Source organism: Pyrgilauda ruficollis, unplaced genomic scaffold, assembly GCF_017590135.1.
Source record: "Pyrgilauda ruficollis isolate IOZ18807 unplaced genomic scaffold, ASM1759013v1 scaffold351, whole genome shotgun sequence".
Lineage (NCBI taxonomy): Eukaryota > Metazoa > Chordata > Aves > Passeriformes > Passeridae > Pyrgilauda > Pyrgilauda ruficollis.
In genome coordinates this window covers 62,241-88,361 of record NW_024524946.1, presented here as the reverse complement: position 1 = coordinate 88,361, position 26,121 = coordinate 62,241, and the positions used below count along the sequence as shown (strand labels likewise).

The 26,121-nt window shown below is 44.0% G+C and overlaps 1 protein-coding gene across 6 annotated transcripts in view; it reads right to left on the bottom strand.

Moving 5' to 3' along the window:
- Nucleotides 1–2,976: 2,976 nt before the first annotated feature.
- LOC121357871 (mothers against decapentaplegic homolog 2) overlaps nt 2,977–26,121 on the bottom strand; it is a 76,754-nt gene continuing 53,609 nt past the window's right edge. Inside the window, exons 10-12 of one of the 6 annotated variants that reach the window (XM_041475560.1) lie at nt 11,812–11,931; nt 9,205–9,289; nt 2,977–3,052 (exon numbers count right to left, since the gene is read on the bottom strand). In XM_041475560.1, the coding sequence (XP_041331494.1) occupies nt 9,244–9,289; nt 11,812–11,931 (166 nt within the window). In that variant the 3' untranslated portion in view covers nt 2,977–3,052; nt 9,205–9,243. Of the gene's footprint in view, nt 3,053–8,188; nt 9,290–9,927; nt 9,993–10,038; nt 11,932–26,121 lie in introns of those variants that run through there. The other 5 variants (XM_041475557.1, XM_041475561.1, XM_041475559.1 and 2 more) reach the window with 5 other exon arrangements.

The following is a 26,121-nucleotide window of genomic DNA, read 5'->3' as shown; positions in this document are numbered from 1 at the left end:
TTTCCATCAGTCTAGCCACTCCCACAGAGCATTTTCTACCATCCACAAGTCAGTGTAGAGGTAAAGCGCTGGCCATTTTTTTAATTCAGCGACATCTAAAGCCAGCTGGACGACTTTCAGCTCTGCAACCTGACTCAATCCTCCTTGTCCCTCAATAGCTTCTGCAACTCGTTATATACCATTCCATATGGCAGCTTTCCATTTTCTATGTATCCCTACAATATGGCAGGAACTGTCAGTAAAGACAGTGTATCACTTTTCATTTTCTGGTAGCTGATTATATGGTGTGGACACTGCAGCATAAGTCAGCTTTTCCTTCTCCTCCAATAGTCTGAATTTTTTTCCTTCAGACCAGTTCATGATGACTTCCAAGATCCCTGGGTAATTTGGGTTACCTATTCAAATTCGCTGTGTGATCAGAGCAATCCACTTACTCCGTGTAGCACCAATGGCATGGTGTGTAAAAGGGACTTTCCCTTTGAACACTCAGCCCAGCACTTGAAGTCAGGGTGCCAGGAGGAGCTGTGCTTCAGTGCCAATCACTTGTGAAGCACCTCAAACCCCTTCATAAACTGCCAGGATCTCCTTTTCAGTTGGGGTGTAACAGGCCTCAGATCCTTTGCATCCCCAACTCCAGAACCCCAGGGGTTTTCCTCGAGTCTCTCCAGGTACCTTCTGCTAGAGGCTCCAGGAAGGACCATTCTCCCCAGCTGTGGTATAGAGTGTTTTTCTCATCTTGTCCTGTCCTGAATGGCCCAAGGGCGACTGCATGAACAATCTCCTGCTTAATCTGTTCAAAGGCTTGCTGTTCAGGACCCCACTTAAAACTGTTCTTCTGGGTCAGGTGAAAGAGAGGTTTTATAATCTGACTGTAATCTGGAATATGCATCCTCCAAAAACCCACAGAGCCTAGGAAAGCCTGTGTTTCCTTCTTGCTGGTCAGTGGGGACATAGCTGCTATTTTGTTGACCACATTTATTGGAATCTGAATACGTCCATCTTGCTATTTTACTCCTAAAAACTGAATTTACTGGGCAGGTCCCTTGACCATACTTTGCTTTATGGGAAAAAACAGCCTTCAGGACAATCTGGATTATCTTCTCCCTTTTCTCAAAGACTTCCTCTGCTGTGTTCCCCATACAATGATGTCATTAATGTACTGAAAGTGTTCTGGAGTGTCACCCTTTTCCAGTAGTCTGGATCAGTCCATGGCAAATCATGGGTCTGTGTTTCCACCCCTGGGGTAGGTGGTTCCATGTGGAGGCCCTGGGGGGCATCTCCTAAGTTACACCCCATTGGCTCCTTCTTCTGTTCCTATGTCTGTTCCTATGTTCCTGAGCCACTCCTTCTCTATTCTCTAAATGGCCCTTATCTTTGTACTGCCCCGAGACCAGGGTCAGCCCCCAGGCCCCTGGAGAAAGCTGGACCCTCCATGTGTGTGTGTCTGGGACCTAAACATCTCATCGCGTGGCTGAATTAAACATCTGTGGATATTATGTAAAGGCCCTTTTTTGCTTCTTTACCTTGGACTTTACTAGCAGCAATTCAGGCTGCTACAAACGGCGCCCAATGTGCGGACTCCCGATTAGTCTGAGACCTCTTCTCCTGGAAAACACCTGCACCAGACCACCCCAAGAATTTTCTTACCCCAGTGTGGTGAGTTTGAAATTTTGGTTCCTTCCTCCTTTTACTCTCGGGTGTTGGGAAGAGACTGGGCTAAGATGGAAACAACACTCACCCACACACAACAAGAAGTTTACTTCCACCTTAAAAAGTCTTTTCTTCAAGAAAATTTTTGTTTTTCAGAGGGAGAGTTAAAGTGTTTTCCAAAAGATTTTTGTTTTTCAGAGGGGAAGTTGAAGTATTTTGTACAGTGGTTATTTAAGCATTTTCCTTATATTTCACGGAACTCAGTCCTAACCGATGAATTTTTGGAAGTACTTTGGGAAAAGTTAAAAAATAAGACAGAATTCCATCCTTTATTTAATATGATGAAATGTGTTTGAATCTTGAGAAACATTTAAAAAATGGCAAACCCCAGCTGAAAACCCCTCCTCAGTGTTCCCCTCTTCGTGCCCCTGCACCCCATCCCCTGTCACAAGGAAAGACTTCTCCAGGTTCTTCTGTCTTTACTCCTCTGACCAAATTGGCGCTCACTGCATGGCTGCGGCTGCATGGTCACATTCACATGGTCAAGATGGCGGAGACCACATGGCAGGGGCCATGGGGTCCCCCATTCTGCTCTCTGGTCGTCATGCCTCCTCCCATGGACGTGTTTACCTCGGTTGCTATAGCACCACGAGACATGGTGTGTGTGGCGAGAGCCATCCCCCCTCGCACCGGGCTCGACTGCGGCTTCCCCCTGTGGAAAACCTGCAGCCGCCTCACGGCCACTCCACATGGCCAGAGCGAGCCGGCCGATACTCGCTGTCCAGCCCTCCCCGTGGCAGCCTGCTGCACGGGGGCTGAGGGCGGGCGGACGGGACCGGTGGGCCTGGGGCGCCGCTGAGGCTGGGCGGGCAGACAGCCCCGCCAGGGAATGGCTCAGAACCGCAGTCCTGGCATTGAAACCGCTGCCCCCCGCCCACCGTCACTGCTCTGGAAGCCCCGTGCCGGCAGCACCCGCAGGCACCAGACGAGACAGACCCCCGGGAGGGGGCTGAGCCTCAGCGTGGCCACCAGTGCCGGGAGCAGGACGAATTTTGCATGCCAGCATACCAGTACCAGCAACACGTCCAGCAACACCAATACAAACACAAACCCACTGGCAAAGGTAAAAAGTTCCTTGCCATGAATGTTTTGGGGGCAGTGAAATGGTTCAATGTAAAAAACAGATACGGTTTCATCACCCAGAATGATAACTAAGAAGATATGTTTGTTCATCAGACTGCTATAAAAAAGAATAATCCCAAGAAATACCTCCACAGTCTAGGAGATGCAGAAATTGTGGAATTTAATATAATACAAGGAAGAAAAGGCCCCCAAGCAGCCAATGTGACAGGACCTGGTGGAGTTCCAGTGCAAGGTAGTAAACATACACCAGACTGCAAACCTGCAAAATATTATCCACGTCACAGAAGTTCTCCACGCACCTACCAAAGAAATAGAACCCAAAACCAGCAACCATCAAGTCCCAGCAATAGTCCAAAAGCAAGAAAAGCACAGAACACTGGTGAGCTGTCCTGCATTCAAAAGCCCATGTCGATAATGAAAGAACCTTCCAGTCAAATAAGTCCCACTTCTTCTAATACCCTTCCCCAATTCCTGTGGCCTCCCTGCCCCCCTCCCACTTTCCCCTTTTCCTTTCCATTGTCCTATTACCCCTTTTTTATGTTGCCACAAATTCCTACCACCCTTTCCTCTCTCCCATGGTCTCCCTCCACTAATCCCTTTCCCCAGAGTTACTTCGTAATAACAGAGGGAGGGTGATTGGGAGGGAAAGAAAGGAAAGTTTCCCTAAAGTAACCATCTTTTTCTTAAAAGTGAATGATTTCTATTTAGTTTCCAGCAGGCACACCACCACCTACACTACCTCATACAGAGTCTATCACAGCCGACCACTTTACCACAAGTCACAGAGAAACAGCCCCTGCTGAAGAAACCTTCTCCTGACTAAATTTCCTGATAAACCATGATAAGAAAACCCCGCATCCCTCCTGACAGCTCTAAGATACTCCAGGAAATTTCTTAGGACATTGGGAGCTCAGAATTGTTTGCATTTTGAAAATTGTCTTATGGGTGCTTTTGATTGTTTTTGTAATTTTTTGTTGATTCAGTTGATCCTTCAGAGAAGCTTTCTTAATAATATAAAAAATGGGGAGTTGTGGAGGCTCTGGGAGGCATCCCCTAAGTTACACCCCATTGGCTCCTTCCCCTGTTCCTATGTTCCTGAGCCACTCCATCTCTATTCTCTAAATGGCCCTTATCTTTGTACTGCCCCGAGACCAGGGTCAGCCCTCAGGCCCCTGGAGAGAGAAAGCTGGACCCTCCATGTGTACGTGTCTGGGACCTAAACATCTCATCGCGTGGCTGAATTAAACATCTGTGGATTTTATGTAAAGGCCCTTTTTTGCTTCTTTACCTTGGACTTTACTAGCAGCAATTCAGGCTGCTACAGTTCCAGGTGTACTGGATGCCCCTCCAGGTAAAAGCAAACTGTGGCCTGCACTCTGCTGCTAAAGGAATGGGGGAAAACGCATTAGCAATGTCAGTGGTGCACTACTTTGCTGCCTTGGATTCCAGTTCATACTGAATTTCCAGCATGTCTGGCAGAGCAGCACTCGGTGGTGTGACTTTGTTCAGGCCATGGTAGTCCACTGTCAGTCTCCACTCTTCACTGCACTTATGCATTGTCCATACAGGGCTATTGAAGGGTTAGTGACTCTTGCTAACCACTCCCTGGCTCTTCAGTTCATTAATCATCTCATGGATGGGGGTCACAAAGTCCTGGTTGGTGTGATATTGTCGACAGTGCACCATTGTGGTAGCAATTGGTACCTGTTGCTTTTTGACCCTCAGAAGTCCCACAGCAGAAGGGTCCTCTGAGAGACCAAGAAAGGTATTTTGCTTTCTAATTTCCTCTGTCTCCAAAGCAGCAATCCAAAAAGGCCAATAATGCCTTTTCAGGCCCTTGAAATACCCTCTCCTGAGGTAATCTATGCCAAGGATGCACAGGGTCTATGGGCAAGTCACAATGGGGTGTTTTTGCCATTCATTCCCAGTCAGGCTCACTTCAGCTTTCAGTACAGTCAGATGTTGGGATCCCCCTGTCACCCCAAAAATAGAGATGGATTCTGTCCCTACATATCTCAATGGCATCAGGGTACGTTGTGCACCGGTGTCAACTAAAGCCTTTTACTCTTGTGGATCTGATGTACCAGGCCATTGGATCCACACAGTCCAATAGATCTGATTGTCTGTTTTCTCCACCTGGCCAGAGGCCTTTAGTCCTGGTCATAGTACTCATTGTTCACTTTTTGTACATATGACCTGGATGTCTTTTCAAGAGGATCACAAGTGACATTAGCCCTCTGTATTGGGTCTGACTAAGATAGAGTTAATTTTTCCTTAGCACCCCTCACAGTTCTGTGCTTTGCATTGGTAGTGTTTTGGCTACTGCTGAGCAGCGCTGTCCCTCTAACATTCCTTCCCCCCCATCAAGGGGCTGGGAGTAGGTGTGGCAGCAGCTCTCTGGCCACAGAGAGAAAGAGACAACTTTCCCAGGCATTGTCCTGAGGAAAAGTCTGTGAGAAGATCAGAGAAAAGAATGAGAAAAAATTTTTATCTTCACTTGCTGCACCTGTTGTTGTGAACATGTGGAATGTGTTATGGAGATTTGTTTACCAAAGGGTGGTTTCTTAATTAGCCAATGGTGATGGTGTTTGGATTGGTGGACCAATTAGGTCCAGGTGTATCGTAACTGTCTATAAAAGCAATGGGTTTCTTAATAATGATAATATATTATAAAGAGATTGATCAGCCTTCTGTGAATCATGGAGTCAATGCTAACTATTACCTGTCCAGGGACACCCTGCGGCGACAAGTGGGCAAGATTCTGGGAGGGGACACAACCAGGTCAGCTGACCCAAATTAACCAAAGGGATATTCTATACCATACGATGTCAGCTCAAATATAAAAGCTAAGGGAGGGAGGAGGAATGGGGAGGGGTGGGTGGTATTTGTGATTCTACAATGTTTGCCTTCCAGAGCAACTGTTGCATGTGTTGAAGCCCTGCTCCCTGGGAAGTGGCTGAACAGGGGCTCACTGATGGGAAGTAGAAATTAACTTTTCCCTTTGCTGATGTGCACGCAAACTTTTGCTTGTTTATTTCTTTGCTTTCGCAAACTGCCTTATCTAAACCTCCTAGCTGTTTTTCATCTTATTCTCCCTCCCCTGTCCCACTGGGAAAGGGAGTGATAGAGCAGCTTAGTGGGCACCTGGCCGAGGTCAAACCACTACATCCTCCTCTTCTGTCTGAGGACTTGCCCACTGGAAACTGGAGCAGCATTTATCCTTGAAGGATTTCTTGCAGTGCTTGTTCTTTGTCTCAGCTCACATCCCCATGCTGTTAAGGCAGAGGTGGGTTTCCCATTCCACTTCTTCATGTCCTCTCTGTGGCCATGTAGGTAAGACCACAAGTGACCTTGTGGTGTGTACCCTTTCTCTTGAGCAGGGGGGCACTTTCTCCCAATAGCAGAAACTCTGTACTAGTAGGGCATGGGAAACTTCTTTAAATTGCTGGTAGTCCTCTTTAAATTGATGGAGGTCCTTGGACAATCTTTACACAGACGAGACACAGGCCCATATAGGGTAAGAGATACTTTTTTCATATTGCCGGAGATTGTTAACCAAATTAGCCACTCTTTGTTCTCTTTCTTTCATTGCCATCAATGCCAATGAGTTGATGCATGACGATGGCACTCTCCATAGGAGTTTCTGCTGCACGATTTGTGTACACTTGACTATATCTGGATTTATAGGGGATTGCTCATTATTTGAATCCTTAAAGAGTACCTCCAGCACAGCTAATTCTCTCAGGTGTCAGATACCTTGCTCCATGGTGTTTCACCTGTTTTGGTGCACTACTAGAGCATCCTTGAAAAGCTATCTTTCCTTCAAGCTATACAGGAGTTGCCTTCAGAGGCTGAGTTTCTATTCTTTTCACAATCTCCTGATCGATGCCCACATCCTGGGACAGGAATACCAGTTGCTTGGCTTCACTACCATCTAGTTTCATATTGTGGGCCATGACATTCCAGCATCAGAGCAACCTGGTTACCGTGGGCTCACCCGACTGGCAGTTGAAATATTTTTGCATACCTTGCAGCTTACCCAGGAATAGGGATTGGATTATTATCTCTGGCCCTGCCTCTTCCTCCTGCTGTGAGGGCCCTACTTCTACTAAAAGAACTGATTTTGTCTTGGCTTTCTTCTTCTGTACAGGGGCAACTGCTACCAGCACAGGTTGTACCTCTGATTCAGCTGCAGCTTGAGTGGCCATAGTGCCTGTTGGTCTGCTTTCCTCCTCCTCCTCCCCGTGAGGGTGCTTTCTAGTAATGGGCAGTGTCCAATAAATAGTAGCCAGGGCCTAGCACCTTGCATAACTTCGCGCCTCTCTAGAACTGCCACAGCATTTTTCTTTCCAATATACTGCCACTATCAGGGTCCTGTAGTTGTTCAGGGGTGAACTTCCAAACCATTGGAGCAGAAGTCCTTCAAAAGCTGGCCGATTTTCTTCCACCTTCCATGCCATTCATGATTATCCACCCTCAGGGCAGATCTCTGAAAGACCCTCCTAAAAATCTCTTGTAACTCTAAACATGGTGTGGACCTCACTGAGGAGACCTGGCAGACATAGCAACAAGAACATGCTTTCCTTAACACCCAAAAGGAATTCAAAATTCTCAAAACCTGTTGTAACAGGCCTGAAGGAGGAAAAGGGGATGAAAAGCTGGGGAAATTCATCCTCCCCTGTTCCCCCCACAGGCTGGGTATGATTATTAAAGGACTCCTAGTAGTAGCATGCAAGGTAAGGGCAGAAGGGAAGCACTGAAGACACATCCCAAATGACCCTCATTGCCTTTGATGTTCTGTCATAAACCAGTATCACACAGTACATGAACAAAACACTCCTGATCCCTCTCTCTGTTCTGAAAATCATGAGGAGCACATGTTGCATATACGGGAATACATACAGGGTTAGGTGCCTGTCCTGGGCACCACATGAACAGACCAAGCAACATTGTGACCAGTGGCTCTGAACCTAATACAACAAATGCTTAGATCAAATTTGGTTCCAACCTGCTCTGGTAAGATCTGTTGTTATCTCAATCCTTTGAGCCCCAAATTTGGCACCAAATAAGGCTGTCATGGTTTAGGAATGATATTCCTCAATTTAGTGTTCCCACTGAAACACTCCAAACCATGCACTGCTCGCTCACTCCCCCCTTTCCCCTGTGGTAGGCTGGAGAGGAGAACTGGAAGCACAAAAGGTAAAGATCACGGGTTGAGATAAGAACAATTTACTGGAAAGAGCAGTGAAATAAGGAAACAAACAGTAATAGCAACAATATTAATAACAGAAGCGTATGAGGGAGGTGAACGATTCACACAGGATTTGTTCACCACACAGAGCCTGGCAATACTCACCCACCCACCCACCACACTACATGACCCCAAAAGGACCCCTTCCCCTGTTCCCAGAAAATGACATGAGGTTGTAAAGAATAACCTCTGTGTGCTAGCCATGCCCCCTCCTGGCTACTGCAAAAATTAACCTTGTCCTGGCCATAACCAGGACAGGTAGATATTCCTACTTACTTTATGCATTTAAATCAGGCACCTCAGCCAACAGCCTAGGTTGCCAGAGAGCAATTCAGAGCCCCAAATTCAGACTTTACCTCTCTGTTCTGATTATACAGGTAGTCTAAAATTAAACTATTTATGCTGCTTGCCTGCAATCAGTCTCAAGGAGGTTAAGTTCTGATTAAGCACAATGTCCTGAATGAGAGCAGGAAAACACCACAGCTCTCACTGCTCTAGAATTATATAACAGCACCTGAAATCCAAAGTACTCTGCAAGATGCTAAAGTAACAGCGGAGAATTCATGTTGCAGAGAGCTTACCACCTAGATAGGAAACATGCACTAAAGTAAGGGGGAAATACACAGAGAAAATGCTCTACTATCAGTTCTCACAATTTAAAGCCACAAGAGTCCAGGAATTTGACATTGTTCTCAAAGCCTCAGCCCTGAAACATCAAAATGAAATCAGGTTTTTCTTTGGAGGGAAAAGGGTACTTAAATGTTAGCTCAGTGTACCCATGTTGCCAAAAGGCAACTCAAAAATAATTTTTAGGCCTGGGTTTTTGCATCAACTATCTGATTTTTGGTTACTTAGCTTTGGCAATACTATGAAAATCAAGCTCAGACAGGGCTAGTGACAAGAGAGAGATCAGAACCCAGGGTTACAGAATCAGTCCAAACTTAAGGTACGAATTACATGCATAGTTTTTCCAGCTTGACAATACAGATAAGCAGAAGGCTACTCATACTTTAAGCATCTCCATTTGAGTACTTCCAGCTTGGTAACTATTTTATTTTACAAAACAGCCTCACTGAAAAAAAAATTCACTTTTCATATGTACTTTGGATATCAGTACTTTGGCAGAAGAGAAGAGGGATGAAGTCGCATTCCTTACGTACCACAGGCATTCCGCATTAAGATGCTTGAGCAGGCACTGGTCAGATTTTGAAGAGCAGAACAGCAGTGGGATAAGTCAGAAAGGCACTGGATTAAGAAACAGGAGTAGGTAAAGTTACTCAAGAACTGACAAAAGAATTTAAATGAAATACAGGCAAGCAAATGTTTCAAATGCAGATAAATTCCCTTGTTCCACTAAGCTGTGTCTGAAACAGCAATCGCAGGAGACAATATCTTAGTGGTACTAACAGAAGTTAAAAAAAATGACCTACATAGACTGAGATGGCCTTGCATGCAGGCAGCACCACATGTCCACAGATAATGTCTGCAGTGTCCTTGTCTACTTGGAAGTGCCCACCAAAAAAAGGGTATGGTCAAGGTTATTAATTACAATATTCAAGGCAAAGCAAGTAATATTGCCATAACTGAAAGAACATATACAGAAATCCACAGTAAGGGGACTACGGAATTAGGCCATCCAACTGATTCAAGTTGCAAACTGCTCATAAATGCAATGGGAGTCTTTCACCCAGACAAGTCGTTCTTATCTGTTTCACAGGTGAAAGTAATCATCTGAGCTAGTAGGATGCAATTTGATTGTGGTAGGAAAAAGCAACTGCTTTAATAAATTTGATCAAGAGTAGAAATCTGTACCACTAAACACACATAGATCCAGAACCTGCACAACAGCTGTATGAGAAGTGATTTTAACATCTAAACTATACCTTTCCAGCCACAACATGCAGGACAGTTGTGCCATTTATTTGGGTGGGTTAGAATGACTCCTAACCTTCAACAGAAAATATAGACAGCAATTAATAAAAACCCAACCATCATGAGAATTAAAAGTTTTATTAGTGTATTCACATGTTAGGCAAATGCAACACACATGAAGCTTATTTCTTAGGTTCACAAGTTCTACCAATACATTAGTCTAGTGGTAAAACTAGCATAAATTGGTAACTTCTTTGCCAATTTTTGAAAGGTGTCCGTCCCACTTTTTCAAGGCTTGATTTTTGGTATTGCTTCTATGCCCTAGTCATTTTGGCATAAAAATATCCATCACTATTGTCAATTCAGTTAACAGATTAAAAGCTGTAACACTGGCCCCATTTTTGTTCTAAAAGCTATCACTAGCTGTACTTACAAAGTACAGTACTAGTGTAATGGATGAAACAATGGGAAAGAGACAAAGACAATCCCGCTACTGCCACAATAACAAAAGAATGACAGACAGCTAGATCACAAAGCTCGTTAGTAAGATATATATTTTTCAAGTCAGAATAACCCTTGTATATAGCTTCCCAACCCATCCCCAACCCAGACTTATTTGTAGAATATATTTCAGAATATTTTTATTATGGTGCAGCTGTAGTGTCCAAGGGTTCACAATAACATGCACTGTTACAAAGAACCTAGAAGTCCTCCTTTGCTGGTCATACCTCAGCAACCACTATCCTAGAGGTTTTGTAAAAGCAACTACTTTTACTAACAAGACCCATTAGGACATAATTAATGTGTATGATCTGGTATGCAAGTAAGCTATACAAAGCCACACAGATCAGAAATTTAAAATCTGTTACTCAAATATATTAAGAAGATGCATCTATTTAAAACCTATATGAAAGATTAGTTTACCTTGGGAAAGAGTTTTTCAAGGTATTTAGCTCTAAAAACTAAAAGCCATGATTTTTAGTGACATCTGTTCAATGAAAAATACAGATGTAAGGGGTAAGTCAATAACCTTGTGTACTGAATCCAGTATCCAATGCTACGATAAATTCTCATTCCATGAGAAAAAAACACTGACTTCAATGATTCAAGGTAAACAAAAACATATGAAATTAAACCATTGCCAGCAATAATGCTGGCACCAGATTCATCAACTCAGATGGGTAGGGAAAAGTAGATTCTCAGTGTGATGGATACTTGGAATTTATAATATGAATTGATTTAGGCCCCGTTAAGTATATAGTGTCTTAAAATTTCACAGATTAATCTCAAGACATTTCTTTCCCTTCCAATTGAGGGATTTTCTTTTTCTTTAAGAAGGCAGCAAAAAGTTGAGCTTTTTATGTTTAGGACAACTCAAAAATTTGCTTATATAAAAAAAGTATAAAAGAATAAGGGAGTAGAGTCTTGGAATTTTATAAGAGATTTACCCAAATCAAAAAACCCCAAGCAACTATTTATGGGAACTAAAATGTAGAACAACAGAATACTGCTATATTTGAGATCATGATGCATTACCTGTACATATCCTTAGTTATTCATGTTATTGATAAACCATTAGGACACTCAATTATATACCCAATAAAAACACCATTAAGAGTCTTGAGAACAGTCCCATCTTCTTTCTGAAGAAGGCATTTCTATACACTAAATTTTCATCTAGTATCAGAGTATAGGAAACAGAATCCACAAGGTGCTTTAATTGCTGAGACCTCAAGTGCTGTTTTTCTTTTTTGTTTTTCTTTTTTAAAAACCTTTTTAGATAGTAAACAGTTCATGGGGACCACACACAAATACTATGAGAGACAAGGTGTTATATTAAGTCTGTTGATTAGCCTTGATATTTAGCCCACTGGTAACAGAGGAAGGAGTTTTACGACATGCTGGAGCAGCGTACTGAAGGGGAGCCCATCTGAGTCAATACTTTGTCCAACCATTGTAGAGGTCCATTCAGATGAAGTTCAATCCAGCAAGGAGTGCTTGTTACTGTTTGCCGCCTAGAAAATAAATAATAGGGAAGTCAGAAAGCAGCTTTAGCTACCATAAGGTTCTCCATAATATGATCAAATCTGTTTCTATATCTCATACACAGAAAGATAAAAATCCACAACCATTACCATAACTGATACTAAACTTGTTTCAGACAGTCTTTGAAGGAAAAAAACCCAACAAAAACTCCAAAACACTCCACATCTGTAAGACACATCAATAATTAGATGCTTGTCCATAATACATTGAGAATATTCCTCTCTGGAGAATAAGAGCTTCAGCATTTGCTTCAAGTCTGCTTCAAGTACCACACCAAGAGCTTTACATCTAAAAATAAATTCAAAACTGAAGATTGTCCAACCAATGTGGTGTGCACGTCACAGATAGCTGTGTGCAGCTGCATCGCAACCTTCAAAGAGTCTGCATGCATAACTGGGTTTGAATTTTGTAGAAAATTACTGAGAAATACAAACTATAAACCCTTGACTCTGCACTATTAGCATGGTCAAACAGCACAATGCTATGATGACCATAAGGTCTGGCTTTTTTGGAGCAAATGACAAGATAAATATATAAGGAAACTGCTAGATGTTGTCAGAAACACTGTCAAAACACAGTGTGTGGTTATACTGTGCTAACTGATGCTATTGTTATATATGATATGGAATAATTTGTGCTTATGTGAAATATGCATGAAATAGATTATGCTTGTAAGAAAAAAAATTAAAATTTTAAACACCACAAGCTGGAGCCAGGGAGAGATTGCTTCACAAATTGCAAAACCACAGATGGCAGCGGAGAGAAAGACCTAATTAACAAACAAAAAGACATGGCACTGTGCGGAGATGGGCCCTTTCCCGGGACAGTCCAGGAAGCACCCAAGCGATGAATACTCGATAAGTATCTACTATCGAGATAGCCAGAGTCATCAGGAGCATGCATCCCAATACCAGGTTCCCGTAACTCGACGATCAGCATTCATCGCTTCCCAGAAATGGTTTTGTCCAGCCCAGCACAGAGAAAAGAGACTACATGAATATGTGAAGCTATGAAAAGAATAGGAGAAACTCTGCCCCAGGCAGAAAAAACTGTATAAAAACTACCCTGACAGAGACAGCATTCGTGAACAGAGGGGATCTGAAGCGGTACAGTTCCTATCAGAGTTCACCCAGCGCAGATCCCGGGCTGTACACTGTCCCTTTGATTGTGGCTATTGGAGACGGAATCTCGGTCGCAAAATAAAACCTATTTTATTAATTATTAATTTGGTTTTATCATTTATTACCTATAACACTATCTCAAAAGAACACTAAACCTTTATCTCTAATTTTCTGTAATCTTTCATTTCTACATGTTTTGCACTGCAACATCCTCACAAAAACAACCAAAGTAAAAATTGTGTTTCCATTGTCTTCAATATAAACTTACCTATAATTTTTCACAATAGAAGCCCTTAATTAAACACCATATCACAAGTCTCAGTAAAACTGAAGGGCTGACAATCAAAAAAGTTTCATTCACTCTCCCATATATTCTTGTTTCAGAGACCTGTTGTTCAAAAATTTTCCTTTTCATCTCCAAAGAAAAAAATCAGTATCAGACATACTGTGCCTGAAAAATCTTGGATTTTTCACTATACCTGCTCCAGGCATGGGAATTTTCCCAAAATTGACTGTCAAGACTACTGTTGCTAAACCAGTTTTTCCTAGTAATTTTAGCTATCCCAGAGTCAAAGCAAGATTAAGATTCAAAGGCAACAGATTAGTCAGACACAAACCCAGCCCCTTCATTTTTACTGTTGGCACTGCAACCCTTCGCTTTAAGGAAACCTACTTATATAAACAGAGGAATTGAAAAGGCAGAAAAATTAAGCCAGAGAGAAGATGAATTTCCAAAGTTGTCGGTGATTTCACATTTTCTAGGAAAAGAAAGCAGCTGGGGTCTGTGCACTCTCAGCACTCTAAAAAACATTGCTTATCTTTGCCTCAAATGCCTATGCTAAAATAAAGTGATACAATAGAACAACCTATATCACAGGAAATAGAATTCCATTTAGTCTCAAATCCTTTCCCAAAGAAGGAAGTTCATTATTCCAATGCTGTTAACTCCCCTACAATGTGTTCTACAACACACTTCCTCAGAATTTTATAACTGGTTCTGTTCAACAACTCTAGCTTTGCACTACACTGGCAGAAGTTGACAAAATAGCAACAGTTGCTTTGCAGCTGTCTCAAAGCTAAAACTCAGCCTCTTCTACCCACAGATTTCCAACTCTCATATCACTGTTTGCTGTAATTACATCTCTACTGAACTCTCTTCAGAAGATTGCCCTAGACCTGGATAGTTCTTGATAATGTGAACACTTGACTGCTGATCTGAACTTCTACCACCATCCTCAATTCTAGCCAACATGTGTTGAGCAAAAAGTTGTAAACTATTTTGTCTACCAAGCTTATAAGCTTGGTAAATAAACAAAATGTACCACTTTGCCATACCTGTGCATTTACACACATAGCATAAAATATAAGTAATGCTCTGGCTTTGCCCAAGCCCGTTGTATAAGAAACATTTTGACATAATGATGAAGCACAGAAATTTTAACAAGAATGACGGATTTTACAGTGCCACCTGGTCTATTTTGTGTCTTGGTTTGAAAGACAGGTGTCTGCTAAGGAAGGCAGGAGCCTCCCTTGGAATGAAGAGTGTAAACCCCCTCCCTCCGAATTATTATAATTTTGAAATTAGGGGCTCTCAAGAAAAGATACGAGGATAGGGATAACAGTCCTTTACTAGTATGTATAACAAGGCAAACAAAAGAACAATAACTATGGCATTAACAACAAACAGAACCAGGGACCCAGACACAGCCTTCTCAGCCGCCGGCACTTTCCCCTTTGGTGCAATTACTGTCATAGCCAGCAGGAATGAGCAAAAATCCCAGGGTGGTGGACAAGATGTATCAGAAGGTCCGTGGTGATAGCTGGAACTCCAGGATGGTGCTGGCTACAGTGTGGAGAAACCCAGAGCAGTAGAAAAGAAACAGCGGGGGTGGGGCAACGACGGCCTGGCTCTGAGAAGAGCAGGGAGAGATGAAGTTCAGGATTTCCCAGGGCACACGAGCAGATGGTGATAGGTCCCTCAGGTCTGAGCTCCAGCAGTGCTGGTAAATTCTCCCCGCAGTAAGCGACAGCCTGGCTGTCCTCCTCCAGTGCCAAAGAGCAAGAGAGAGAGTCCCCAACTCCCCAGCCCTCATCATTTACCTGCCTCTATTCTCTTTGTATCTCTGTAGTCTAGTCCCACCCCCTCCCTCTGCCCCCTAGAAAACTCCCAAAAACCAGAGGCGTTCTGCTCCCAACATCTCAAGCACCCAGTTATCAGTGTTTCTTAGCAACTCAATGGGAAAAAATTCCACAAGTAACAAGGAAAGAAAAGGAAAGAAAAGAAAAACACAACCCCCACCATTTTGACAATTCAGACTACATTCATTTAAATTCAAGGTTGTGTTTGCAGGAGCAACCTCGTCTTGCTTTAATCACAACCGCAGCATAACTTACAGGTTTTGTGCATCAATACTTTATTAGCATCATTTTAAATAGAGATGCAAAGAAATTAGTTCAGCATTATGCCAGTAATCAGTTTCTGTGGTGTTCTGGCAGTGTTTGCACTGCAGTTTTTTTAATCCCATGATCTCTCAACAGTTTATAGACTACCAACAACCAACATTCTCCCTCCTTAGAAACAAATTTACCAAAGGGCTCCTCACTATTTTAATTCAGCACTTACACTCTATTCACTTCAAGTTGTCTCCATATAATCTGACTGATTAAGCCTCTTCTGTTCTGATTTGAATATTGTATTTAAGTATGTGTAAGTGTATACATACTTCTTTTGAGACAAACCTGAGAGGAATGACGGATTTGTCTTTACAAACAAACTGTGGGTCTACTAGTAGATAAAACTATTGAGACATAAAAGAAACAATGAGAAGGAATCCACTGATTGATGAATGGAAAAAGATATTTGCCTTTACAAACAAACTGTAGGTTTGCTGATAAATGAAATTAGATATTGAAAGATGAAAGAAACAATGGGGAAAAACCCTAAATTTCATAAGAATTAAAAATTAAAAAGGAGGGTTAAACATTAGAGGGAAATCTTTGGTATCAGGCATTCTGGGAAGTCTGTACCTCTCAAGTACCTCAGCCAATGGGGAAAGAGAGAAGGGAAATGCGGCCGGGAAATTAGGATAAAAAGGGAGGCTGCATCCTCCAAAAATTTGAGAGACCCCAGGGGAATGCCCCATGGCCTCTCCCTTTATTCAAATAAAGTAAATAGGACTCCTCTGTCTCCTTTTTGGACATAAACCTCTGATGTTTGTGGATTAATTTTCCTGACAACTGGGGCTCTTGTCCGGGATCTTTCCGCCATTGGGGCAGCAGGCAGCGAGTGGAGCTGAAGGTGCACTTCACCCAGTTTTGGTGATCAGCTTCCCTTGGTGGCGGCTGGCACCGGGCAATTGATTGGGTTCCTGAGACTGTCCAGGAGACAGATGAGTGGCGGACCAGGGGGGTCCGTGAAGAGTCCACAGGGAAGGACCACTGAAAATCTCACCGGTGAGTAAAATGGGATCTTTGGTGAGCAAACCTGGGAGGGCACCCATGGAGGGTAGCACAGGTGAAACAAGGCACCCATTGAGGGTTGCAAGGGTAAAGCTGGGAAGGGGCCCCGGCAAAAGGGATGACACTCCCATAATACCCCTGGAGAGTCTCTTGGGGAGAATGCTGAGGTCTTGGAACAGATTATACATTCACCCAGAGGTAACTATGGAGATCATGGTAAAATATTGTTATTTTGTGTGGCCAGAGTATAAGTTGCCAAAGGTGCTTATATATGGCCACCTTATGGAACAGATAGAATTCATTTGTGTTGAATTTTGTGGAGGTATTTAGAGGAGAATTGGAAAGGATGGATTGAAAGGGCATTTGGATTAATATGGATTAGACAAGGAACAGGAGAAATCTATGTGTTAAGAAAAAAAGGGAGAAGAAGAAAATGAGAAGGAAAACAGTGAGAACTGTGATGTTTTTCAGCACCTTCCCCCATCTTGTCCTGCAGTGTTGCCAGCTGACCCAGGGCCAGCTGAAGGCCCCATGTATCCTCAACTCCCAGAGAAAGGGGATCAGGGAAATGCTGTTCCTACAGCCCCACCTGAGAATAATGATAGTGTAGGGGGAGGGGAGCAGCATATCGTATCTCCCCCTAGAACTAGAAGAGGAACTCAGTTTATGACATCAGAAGCCCCCTGGACCCATAAGACAGGGGTACATTAGATGCCACTCCGCCAGGTTCCTTCGGGGGGTCAAGGGGGAGGGTTTGGGTTTGTAATTGTACCACTTACTATCCAGGATATAAGAGGGTTGAAAAAAAGAATTACCCCCATATTTGGATGATCCCATAGGGGTGGGGGAAAAGATAGAGGAATATATGGGAAATGAAGATTATACATGGAAGGATTGGGATTTTCTTTTGGGGATTTCGTTTGGGCAAGCTTTGCAGAAAATATTAAGTTTACTCCACCCTCAGGAGTTAGGTTGTTGCAGTATGTGGATGATTTGCTTTTATCAGGGGAACAGGAAAAGGCGGTTGAGGAGGCTACTGTAAAGCTGCTTAATTTCCTTGCTAAAAAAGGACTTAGAGTGTCCAAAAAGAAGGCACAGTTAGTAGGGGAAAAAAAAAAAAGGCCAAATATTTGGGACACATCCTGACTAGAGGGTTACGGTGTATTGATCTAGAAAGAATACAAAGGATTTTATAAGTACCATTATCCCAGAAAAAAAAGGAGTTAGAGCAGTTTTTAGGGTTGGTGGGATACTGCTGAGCATGGATTGAGGATTTTTCTGTTGTGGCCAGACCTTTATATGTCTTTTTAACCCAAGATAGTCCTGATGTCATGGCATTAACACCAGAAGGAGAGCAAAGCTTTAAAAAAATTAAAAGACAAATTGATTAATGCCTCCAGACTCAGAAAAGGAATTTGAACTATATGTGGATGTTAAACAAGGTTATGCTAAAATAATTTTGGTGTAAGAGCATGGGAGAACACAGCAGCCTATTGCTTATTTTTCTAAACTGTTACACCCGGCGGCCAGAGGCTGGCCCCGTTATCCACAAAACTGTGCAGCCACAGCTCTGATGGTGGCTGAGGCCTGAGGGCTGACAAGGGAAGGGTATCTGATAGTGAAAATTTCACATCAGATTAAAGCTTTGTTAACTGAGAGAGCCTCTAAGTGGATGACCAGCACGCAGTTATTACAGTATGTTATAGGTAAAAATCGATCTAGCCAATTGAATAAAAATAAAAATAGAATTTATTCTCAACCGATATACAGTCCCGACAGCCAACAATCAAGGACAGCACGGACCCCGGGTTCGGAGCTGGGTGAACACAGATTCGACCTCTATTGTGCCGAATCCCCACAGTTCACGAATGTGGCTTGGCAGAGTCCGTTTTTATGCTCTTTTTTTAGCAGTCTCTTTGTCTACTTTCAGGGTTCTCCATATTCATGTTGCTTCTTTTCTCTGTTTTCTCTGAACCAATGTATGTTCATTCTTCAGTTCCGGAATCCGGTATTCAGATGTATGTCTCTGATGGCTTCGTTTATCTAAGTTGGACATCTTCATGGGCCATCATTGCTGGGTGTTCATACCAGTGAGGATGACCATCTCCTGTGCTGGGCTAGGTTCTCTTCGTATGTTAATTGCATACCTCCTCCTCTGCTGCCAGCGAACAGGAAAAGGCGGTTGAGGAGGCTACTGTAAAGCTGCTTAATTTCCTTGCTAAAAAAGGACTTAGAGTGTCCAAAAAGAAGGCACAGTTAGTAGGGGAAAAAAAAAAAAGGCCAAATATTTGGGACACATCCTGACTAGAGGGTTACGGTGTATTGATCTAGAAAGAATACAAAGGATTTTATAAGTACCATTATCCCAGAAAAAAAAGGAGTTAGAGCAGTTTTTAGGGTTGGTGGGATACTGCTGAGCATGGATTGAGGATTTTTCTGTTGTGGCCAGACCTTTATATGTCTTTTTAACCCAAGATAGTCCTGATGTCATGGCATTAACACCAGAAGGAGAGCAAAGCTTTAAAAAAATTAAAAGACAAATTGATTAATGCCTCCAGACTCAGAAAAGGAATTTGAACTATATGTGGATGTTAAACAAGGTTATGCTAAAATAATTTTGGTGTAAGAGCATGGGAGAACACAGCAGCCTATTGCTTATTTTTCTAAACTGTTACACCCGGCGGCCAGAGGCTGGCCCCGTTATCCACAAAACTGTGCAGCCACAGCTCTGATGGTGGCTGAGGCCTGAGGGCTGACAAGGGAAGGGTATCTGATAGTGAAAATTTCACATCAGATTAAAGCTTTGTTAACTGAGAGAGCCTCTAAGTGGATGACCAGCACGCAGTTATTACAGTATGTTATAGGTAAAAATCGATCTAGCCAATTTAATAAAAATAAAAATAGAATTTATTCTCAACCGATATACAGTCCCGACAGCCAACAATCAAGGACAGCACGGACCCCGGGTTCGGAGCTGGGTGAACACAGATTCGACCTCTATTGTGCCGAATCCCCACAGTTCACGAATGTGGCTTGGCAGAGTCCGTTTTTATGCTCTTTTTTTAGCAGTCTCTTTGTCTACTTTCAGGGTTCTCCATATTCATGTTGCTTCTTTTCTCTGTTTTCTCTGAACCAATGTATGTTCATTCTTCAGTTCCGGAATCCGGTATTCAGATGTATGTCTCTGATGGCTTCGTTTATCTAAGTTGGACATCTTCATGGGCCATCATTGCTGGGTGTTCATACCAGTGAGGATGACCATCTCCTGTGCTGGGCTAGGTTCTCTTCGTATGTTAATTGCATACCTCCTCCTCTGCTGCCAGCTGCGATTTCGCCATCCTGTGAAGCAACTCCTTTTCCCCTGATAGTGTGTTTTAGGATTTTATATTTTGGACATATTTCATGCATCTATATATTCTCTACCAGCATGAATTACCATAATGCATATAACACAGTATGAATCTTGTTTAATGGAACAAGAGGATTTAGAATTTAAAAGTGGGGAAGGGTCCAACCCAGCCTCCTGTTTGAACGGCCCTGAAGGGGGAGAGAGGGGCAGAAAGAAATCCATGACTACATTCAAGTGATAGATCTACAGACCCGGGCTAGGGAAGATTTACAAGATACTCCCTGGCCTGAGGGAGAAAATATGTTTATTGATGGGTCTTCAAGGGTGCTAGAAGGGAAACATTTACAGGATACTCAATTTAGTGAATGGAAAGCAACTAAAGGAAGGGGGGAGGTTACCACCCACCTGGTCATCTCAGACAGCAGAACTGTATGTGCTCGTGAGAGCCTGTGAATGATACCAGGACAAGACAGCGAACGTTTTTACTGATTCTAAATATGTATATGGGGTGATACATGCCTTTGGGAAACTATGGGAAGAAAGAGGTTTATTAACCTGCAGGGTAAAGACGCTGGCTCATGAGAACTTAATCTCACGCCTGTTGGAGGTGGTGAGCTTATAAAAAAAGTTAGCAATAATACACATCAAGGGGCACCAGGCAGGGTGGCCTGAGGGAGGAAATATGTTTATTGATGGGTCTTCAAGGGTGCTAGAAGGGAAACATTTACAGGATACTCAATTTAGTGAATGGAAAGCAACTAAAGGAAGGGGGGAGGTTACCACCCACCTGGTCATCTCAGACAGCAGAACTGTATGTGCTCGTGAGAGCCTGTGAATGATACCAGGACAAGACAGCGAACGTTTTTACTGATTCTAAATATGTATATGGGGTGATACATGCCTTTGGGAAACTATGGGAAGAAAGAGGTTTATTAACCTGCAGGGTAAAGACGCTGGCTCATGAGAACTTAATCTCACGCCTGTTGGAGGTGGTGAGCTTATAAAAAAAGTTAGCAATAATACACATCAAGGGGCACCAGGCAGGGTGCTCGGAGGAGGTAATAGGAAACCGAGTGGCTGATAAAGAAGTTCAGAAAGCTGCATTGCTGCCAGAAACCTCTAAGATGCTCCCTTTGCTCCCAGTAACTGCACTGCTGCCAGAGAAACTGTCTTTTCCACCAGAGGAACTTGAGATAATTAAAAAGAGTGAGGCAGAGGAAAGAGGGGATAATTGGTTTACAAGGGATATTAAACAGTGGATACCAAAAGCTCTGGCCTTACAATTGTTAAAACAACTTCATGGAGTCATTTGGGCTCCTGAGGACTGGCAGAAGCCTTCCTCAAAACATATGCTGCTGTGGCTCTTTTTATTCTGGCAAAGCGAGCTATTGAGGGTTGTTTGATTTGTGCTAAAACCAATAACAGAGTTACAAAGAAACTTGCCAGGGGAGGGAGGCCTTGATCTGTACGTCCCTTCCAGAGATGCCAGGTGGATTTTACTGAAATTATCAGAGTGGCAAGATTTAAATATCTTCTGGTAATATTATATCAGTTAACAGGGTGGCCAGAAGCATTTCCAGCCGTTTCAGCAACTACAGGATGATCAGTTATTAAAGTATTTTTTGAACAAATAATTCCAAGATATAGAATTGTGGAAGCAATAGACTCAGATAGGGGAACTCATTTTACAGGAAAAATTCTTCAAGGAGTTGTTGTAGATGCTGACAGTCTGGTCAGAGAGAAAGTCAGATAAACTTTCCCAGGCATTGCTCTGGGCAGTTTTAAGAAAGCTCAGAGAAAGAATTAAAATAATCCTTAATCTTTGCAGCTGATGTTGTTTACTTGTAAGATGTTTACAAGAAGGGTGTTGTTCCTAATTAGCCAATGATGTGAGGGGTGTTGATTGAGGACCAATCAGGTCCAGCTTTGTTGGAACTGTCTATAAAAGAATGTGATGGCTAATAAACTCCCCATTTGCCTTCTGAGAACATAGGAGTTTATGTCGCTTCATTCATCCGTCCCTAATACAACAGTGACATCTGGTGGACCTCCTACATTCAGTGCAGCCAAGACTGACGAACAGGAGTCCGGTAACCTCCAACGTTCATTGCAGCCAAGACTGATGACTCAGAGTTGCCCTCCGTCTTCCATTAAGAGAGGTATGGTGATTTTCCCTACGCCCTCCCAAGAGGGGGCTGGTCCTTTGTGACCAACGGGTAGTGGAACCGACCTAGTAGCTGGTTGGGACAGGTCCCCAGCATGCGAATTTGTATTCCGGAGCAAACCACTGCTTAGGCAGGCTGCTGGGGAAAGGTTCCCTACAAGATGGGGAATCAAACCTCTACAGAGGAACAAATTGTGCTTTCTGTATGGAAGGATGCATTACCGCGCATGGGAATTGCTATATCAGATCATTCCATACGCGCCCTGCTCTGCTGGGCAAAGGCTCATGTATTTTTGGTAGATGCTGGGACCGCTTTTAGCCTAGACACTCGACAGCCGCTACGAGACCGGCTGTGGCAAGAAATCTCCAGCGGAGATAAGGACACATTTGAATTAGCAGTTACCTGGGGCACTATTTTCAAAGCATTACAGAACGGGACCCCGGGGAGGGTGAAATGGATGTGGAGGACTCAGAGGGTGAGGACGATCCCTCTATGGACAGTTATGTGCCAGAAGGCGAGGAGGCTCAGGAGGCTGCTGGCGGCTTTCCCTCGGCTCCACCTGGACCCCTGAGAGACACGAAAGTTGCTCGTAAAATCTATCCCTCGCCATGAGATTATGTCCCCCCGACATATCCCTCTCCCTGTGACTTTGTAATGCCAAATTATCCGTCACCGGTGACGCAGCTCACGGACGCTTCATTAGCTAACGAAGCCCCAGTTGGAAATTGCCAAGTGTCCTCCTCCTTTTGCCCCCCCACGCCCTCTCTCTGGGTCTGAAGTGGCAGCAGCAGAGCCTTTGCTGCAGCCAGCTTTGTTTCCCTGCCCGGCCCCTCCTCTCTCTGTGTCTCAAGTGACAGCAGCAGAGCCTTTGCGGCACGCAGCTTCATTTCCCCCTTGGACCCTCCTTCCTCTGCATCGCAGGGGGTGGTGGGAGTGCCTCCACTGCAGACAGGTGATGCAGTCGGAGCCGTTGTCCCTTCGGCCCCTCTGTTCCCATCTGCAGGGTTGGCACAAGTGTCTGCACTACCTCCTCCCCCAGCCTCATGCGGAACTGTGGGCACTGTGCCTTCTGCTTCTGCTGTATTGGCACCACCGCCCACAGCGTCCGCCATGGCTGCCCCCCTGCCTTGGTGCTTCAATCTGGCCCGCCCTCCTCCACTTCCTTCAGGCTGTCCCGCATGCCAGTGCCCCGGGACATGGACAGTGACACGGATAGAGACCAACAGCTTGTCCCGCAATGGAGGAGTGGCCTGGCAGGTGAGAGCTGGCACCGATGCACTGCAAAAACGCCCCAGAGCCACCTGTGGACATTGCCACTGTGTCAGGTGACTGTGCAACCAGAGCACCTGGGACATTTTTGGGAATTGGTCAAATTGTGAGCTCTGGAAACGGGGAATTGGGACTTGCTGGAGAAGATGGGGATGCCCAGGGGTGGCATTATCAAGACTGTAGATGAAGGGGGGGAGACACAGGCAGACATCAAGTAGTTGTTCCAGCATCTAAAGAAAGTATGTAGGTGAATCAGGGAGGCAGTGTAGCCCCACAAGGGGGTGTCCAAGCCTTTCCTGTGTTTAAGGCTGTTCCAAATATGGGACAAGTCGACAGGCATGATGTCATCACATGGAAAGTCATACAGGATTTGCAAAATAAAGTAGCAAAATATGGGCTTGGTTCTTCAGAAGTTATGCAAGTTATCAGGGTGTCAAACACTGATCTGCTTGCCCCATTTGATATTAAACATCTGGGTCAAATGTTGTTCCAACCTGTGCAATTCAGAGTTTTTGAGGACAACTGGAGGCAGGTGCCTGATAAGACTGCAGCAGATAACTTGTGATTGCCTCAGGCTGATCCCAGATATGCAGTTGGAGTAGATGATCTTATGGGGAAGGGTATCTTTTCTAATCCTGATGTTCAGGCTACCTGGGACCCTCGGATTCTTGAGCAGGGTCAAAAGATAGGCATTGGGGCACTGCTAAAAACTATATAAATGGCTGCTCCCAAGCCATGATATGTGAAAATAATTCAATGAATGAAGGAACCATTTCAGCCATTTGTTGAGAAAATTGCAGAGGCCTTAGAAAAGCAGGTTGAGGATGACAACTTGAGAAAGATTTTATGTAAGCAATTAGCAAAGGATAATGCCAACGAAGATTGCAGAAAGATCATAGAGGCTCTTCCAGGCGACCCAACATTAAACAGATATGGTCCAAGCATGCTCTTCTGGATGCATTTGGACCTTTGGGTCAAGGATTGAGCACACTGCTTGTGGGGAGATCTAGTGCGACCCTTCAAGGAATCTTTGTGCATCCAGGAGTCATTGATGCTGACTTTACAGGTCAAATTTGTGCCATGGTTTCCACACCCACCTCCCCGTCACTATCCCTGCAGGGACTCGCATTGCTCAACTTGTGCCTTTTCAGTCATGTGTCCCCAGGACTGACCAGCAGAGTCATGGGGAAGGCAGCTTTGGATCTACAGGACTGCCACAAGTTTTCTGGACTGCAGATATTTCTACTCAGCGACCACAGATGACATGTACCCTGATTCTACCGGGTGCCAGTCCGCCTCAGATCCAGCTTTGAGGTTTGATTGACACAGGGGCTGATGTGACAATCATCTCCTTCTCTGCGTGGCCTCCTACGTGGCCTTTGGCTTCCTTGGGTTCAGCCATCAAAGGGTTGGGAGGAACTACACAGACCTTTGTAAGCCAACGGTCTGTGCTGGTCAAAAATGCAGAGGGGCAGATGGCTAGAGTTCAGCCTTATGTCACTGCAGCTCCACTCAACCTCTAGGGGCAGGATGTATTGGCAGCCTGAGGGGTATGGATTGTGACACATTTTTGATGGGGGCCACTGTGCTGAAGGGCGCAGAGTATCCCACGCTGCCTTTGTAGTGGCTAGTAAACACACCCATCTGGCAGAACCAGTGGCCCCTGACAAAAGAAAAATTGGTCGCCCTTCGTAAATTAGTTCAGGAACAATTGCAACAGGGTCACATTGAATCTTTTACTAGTCCCTGGAATACTCCTGTCTTTGTAATTAAGAAAAAATGTGGTAAATTGAGGCTGTTACAGGACCTCCAGAAAATCAACACAGTGATGGAAAGCATGGGGGCGTTGCAGCCTGGTATGCCCTCACCCACCATGCTCCCTACGGGGTGGAAAATTTTGATCATTGATTTGAAGGATTGTTTTTTCACAATTCCTTTGCATTCTGATGACAAGCCAAAATTCTCCTTTACGGTACCTGCAATTAATAATGCGGAACCTGTGCAGAGGTATCAATGGAAATTTTTGCCGCAGGGCTGCAAGAACAGTCAGACTATCTGTCAATGGTATGTGGCTCAGGCCTTGTCCGGAGTCTGTGAGCAGTCCCCTGAAGCATATTGCTATCACTATATGGATGATATCTTGGAGGCGGCATCCACCCAGGATGAGCTGCTGAGGATACAGCCTCAGCTGTTCGCTGCTCTGCATTCTTATGGGCTGCAGGTAGCTCCAGAGAAGGTTCAACAGCATCCTCCTTGGAAATATTTAGGAGTAAAAATTTTGGATCGCACCATTCAACATCAAGAGGTGCAATTAATGGAGTCTATTAAGACTCTGAATGATGCCCAGAAATTGCTGGGTACCATCAGTTGGTTATGTCCTTATTTGTGGCTAACCACGACACAATTGTCCCCACTGTTTAACATTTTAAAGGGGGACCCTGATCTGAATTCACCTCAGCAATTGACTCCTGAGGCACGATAAGCGCTGGAGGAAGTCCAGCAAGCTATTTCTGCTCATCAGGTTTATTGAGTAGATCCCTCCATTGATATCACTGTTTTCATTACCAATCCAGATTTTCATCCTACAGGTATCACTGGCCAACAGAGTGAAAAATGGTCTGATCCTCTGCACATTTTGGAATGGGTGTTCTTGCCCCATCAACCGAAAAAGCACCCATGTTGTTTGAATTGATTACTCATTTGATAATCAAATGCCATCAACAGTGTTTGCAATTAATGGCAGCTGATCCTGCAAAAATTATTCTTCCAGTAGAGCGGGAAGACTTTGAATGGAGC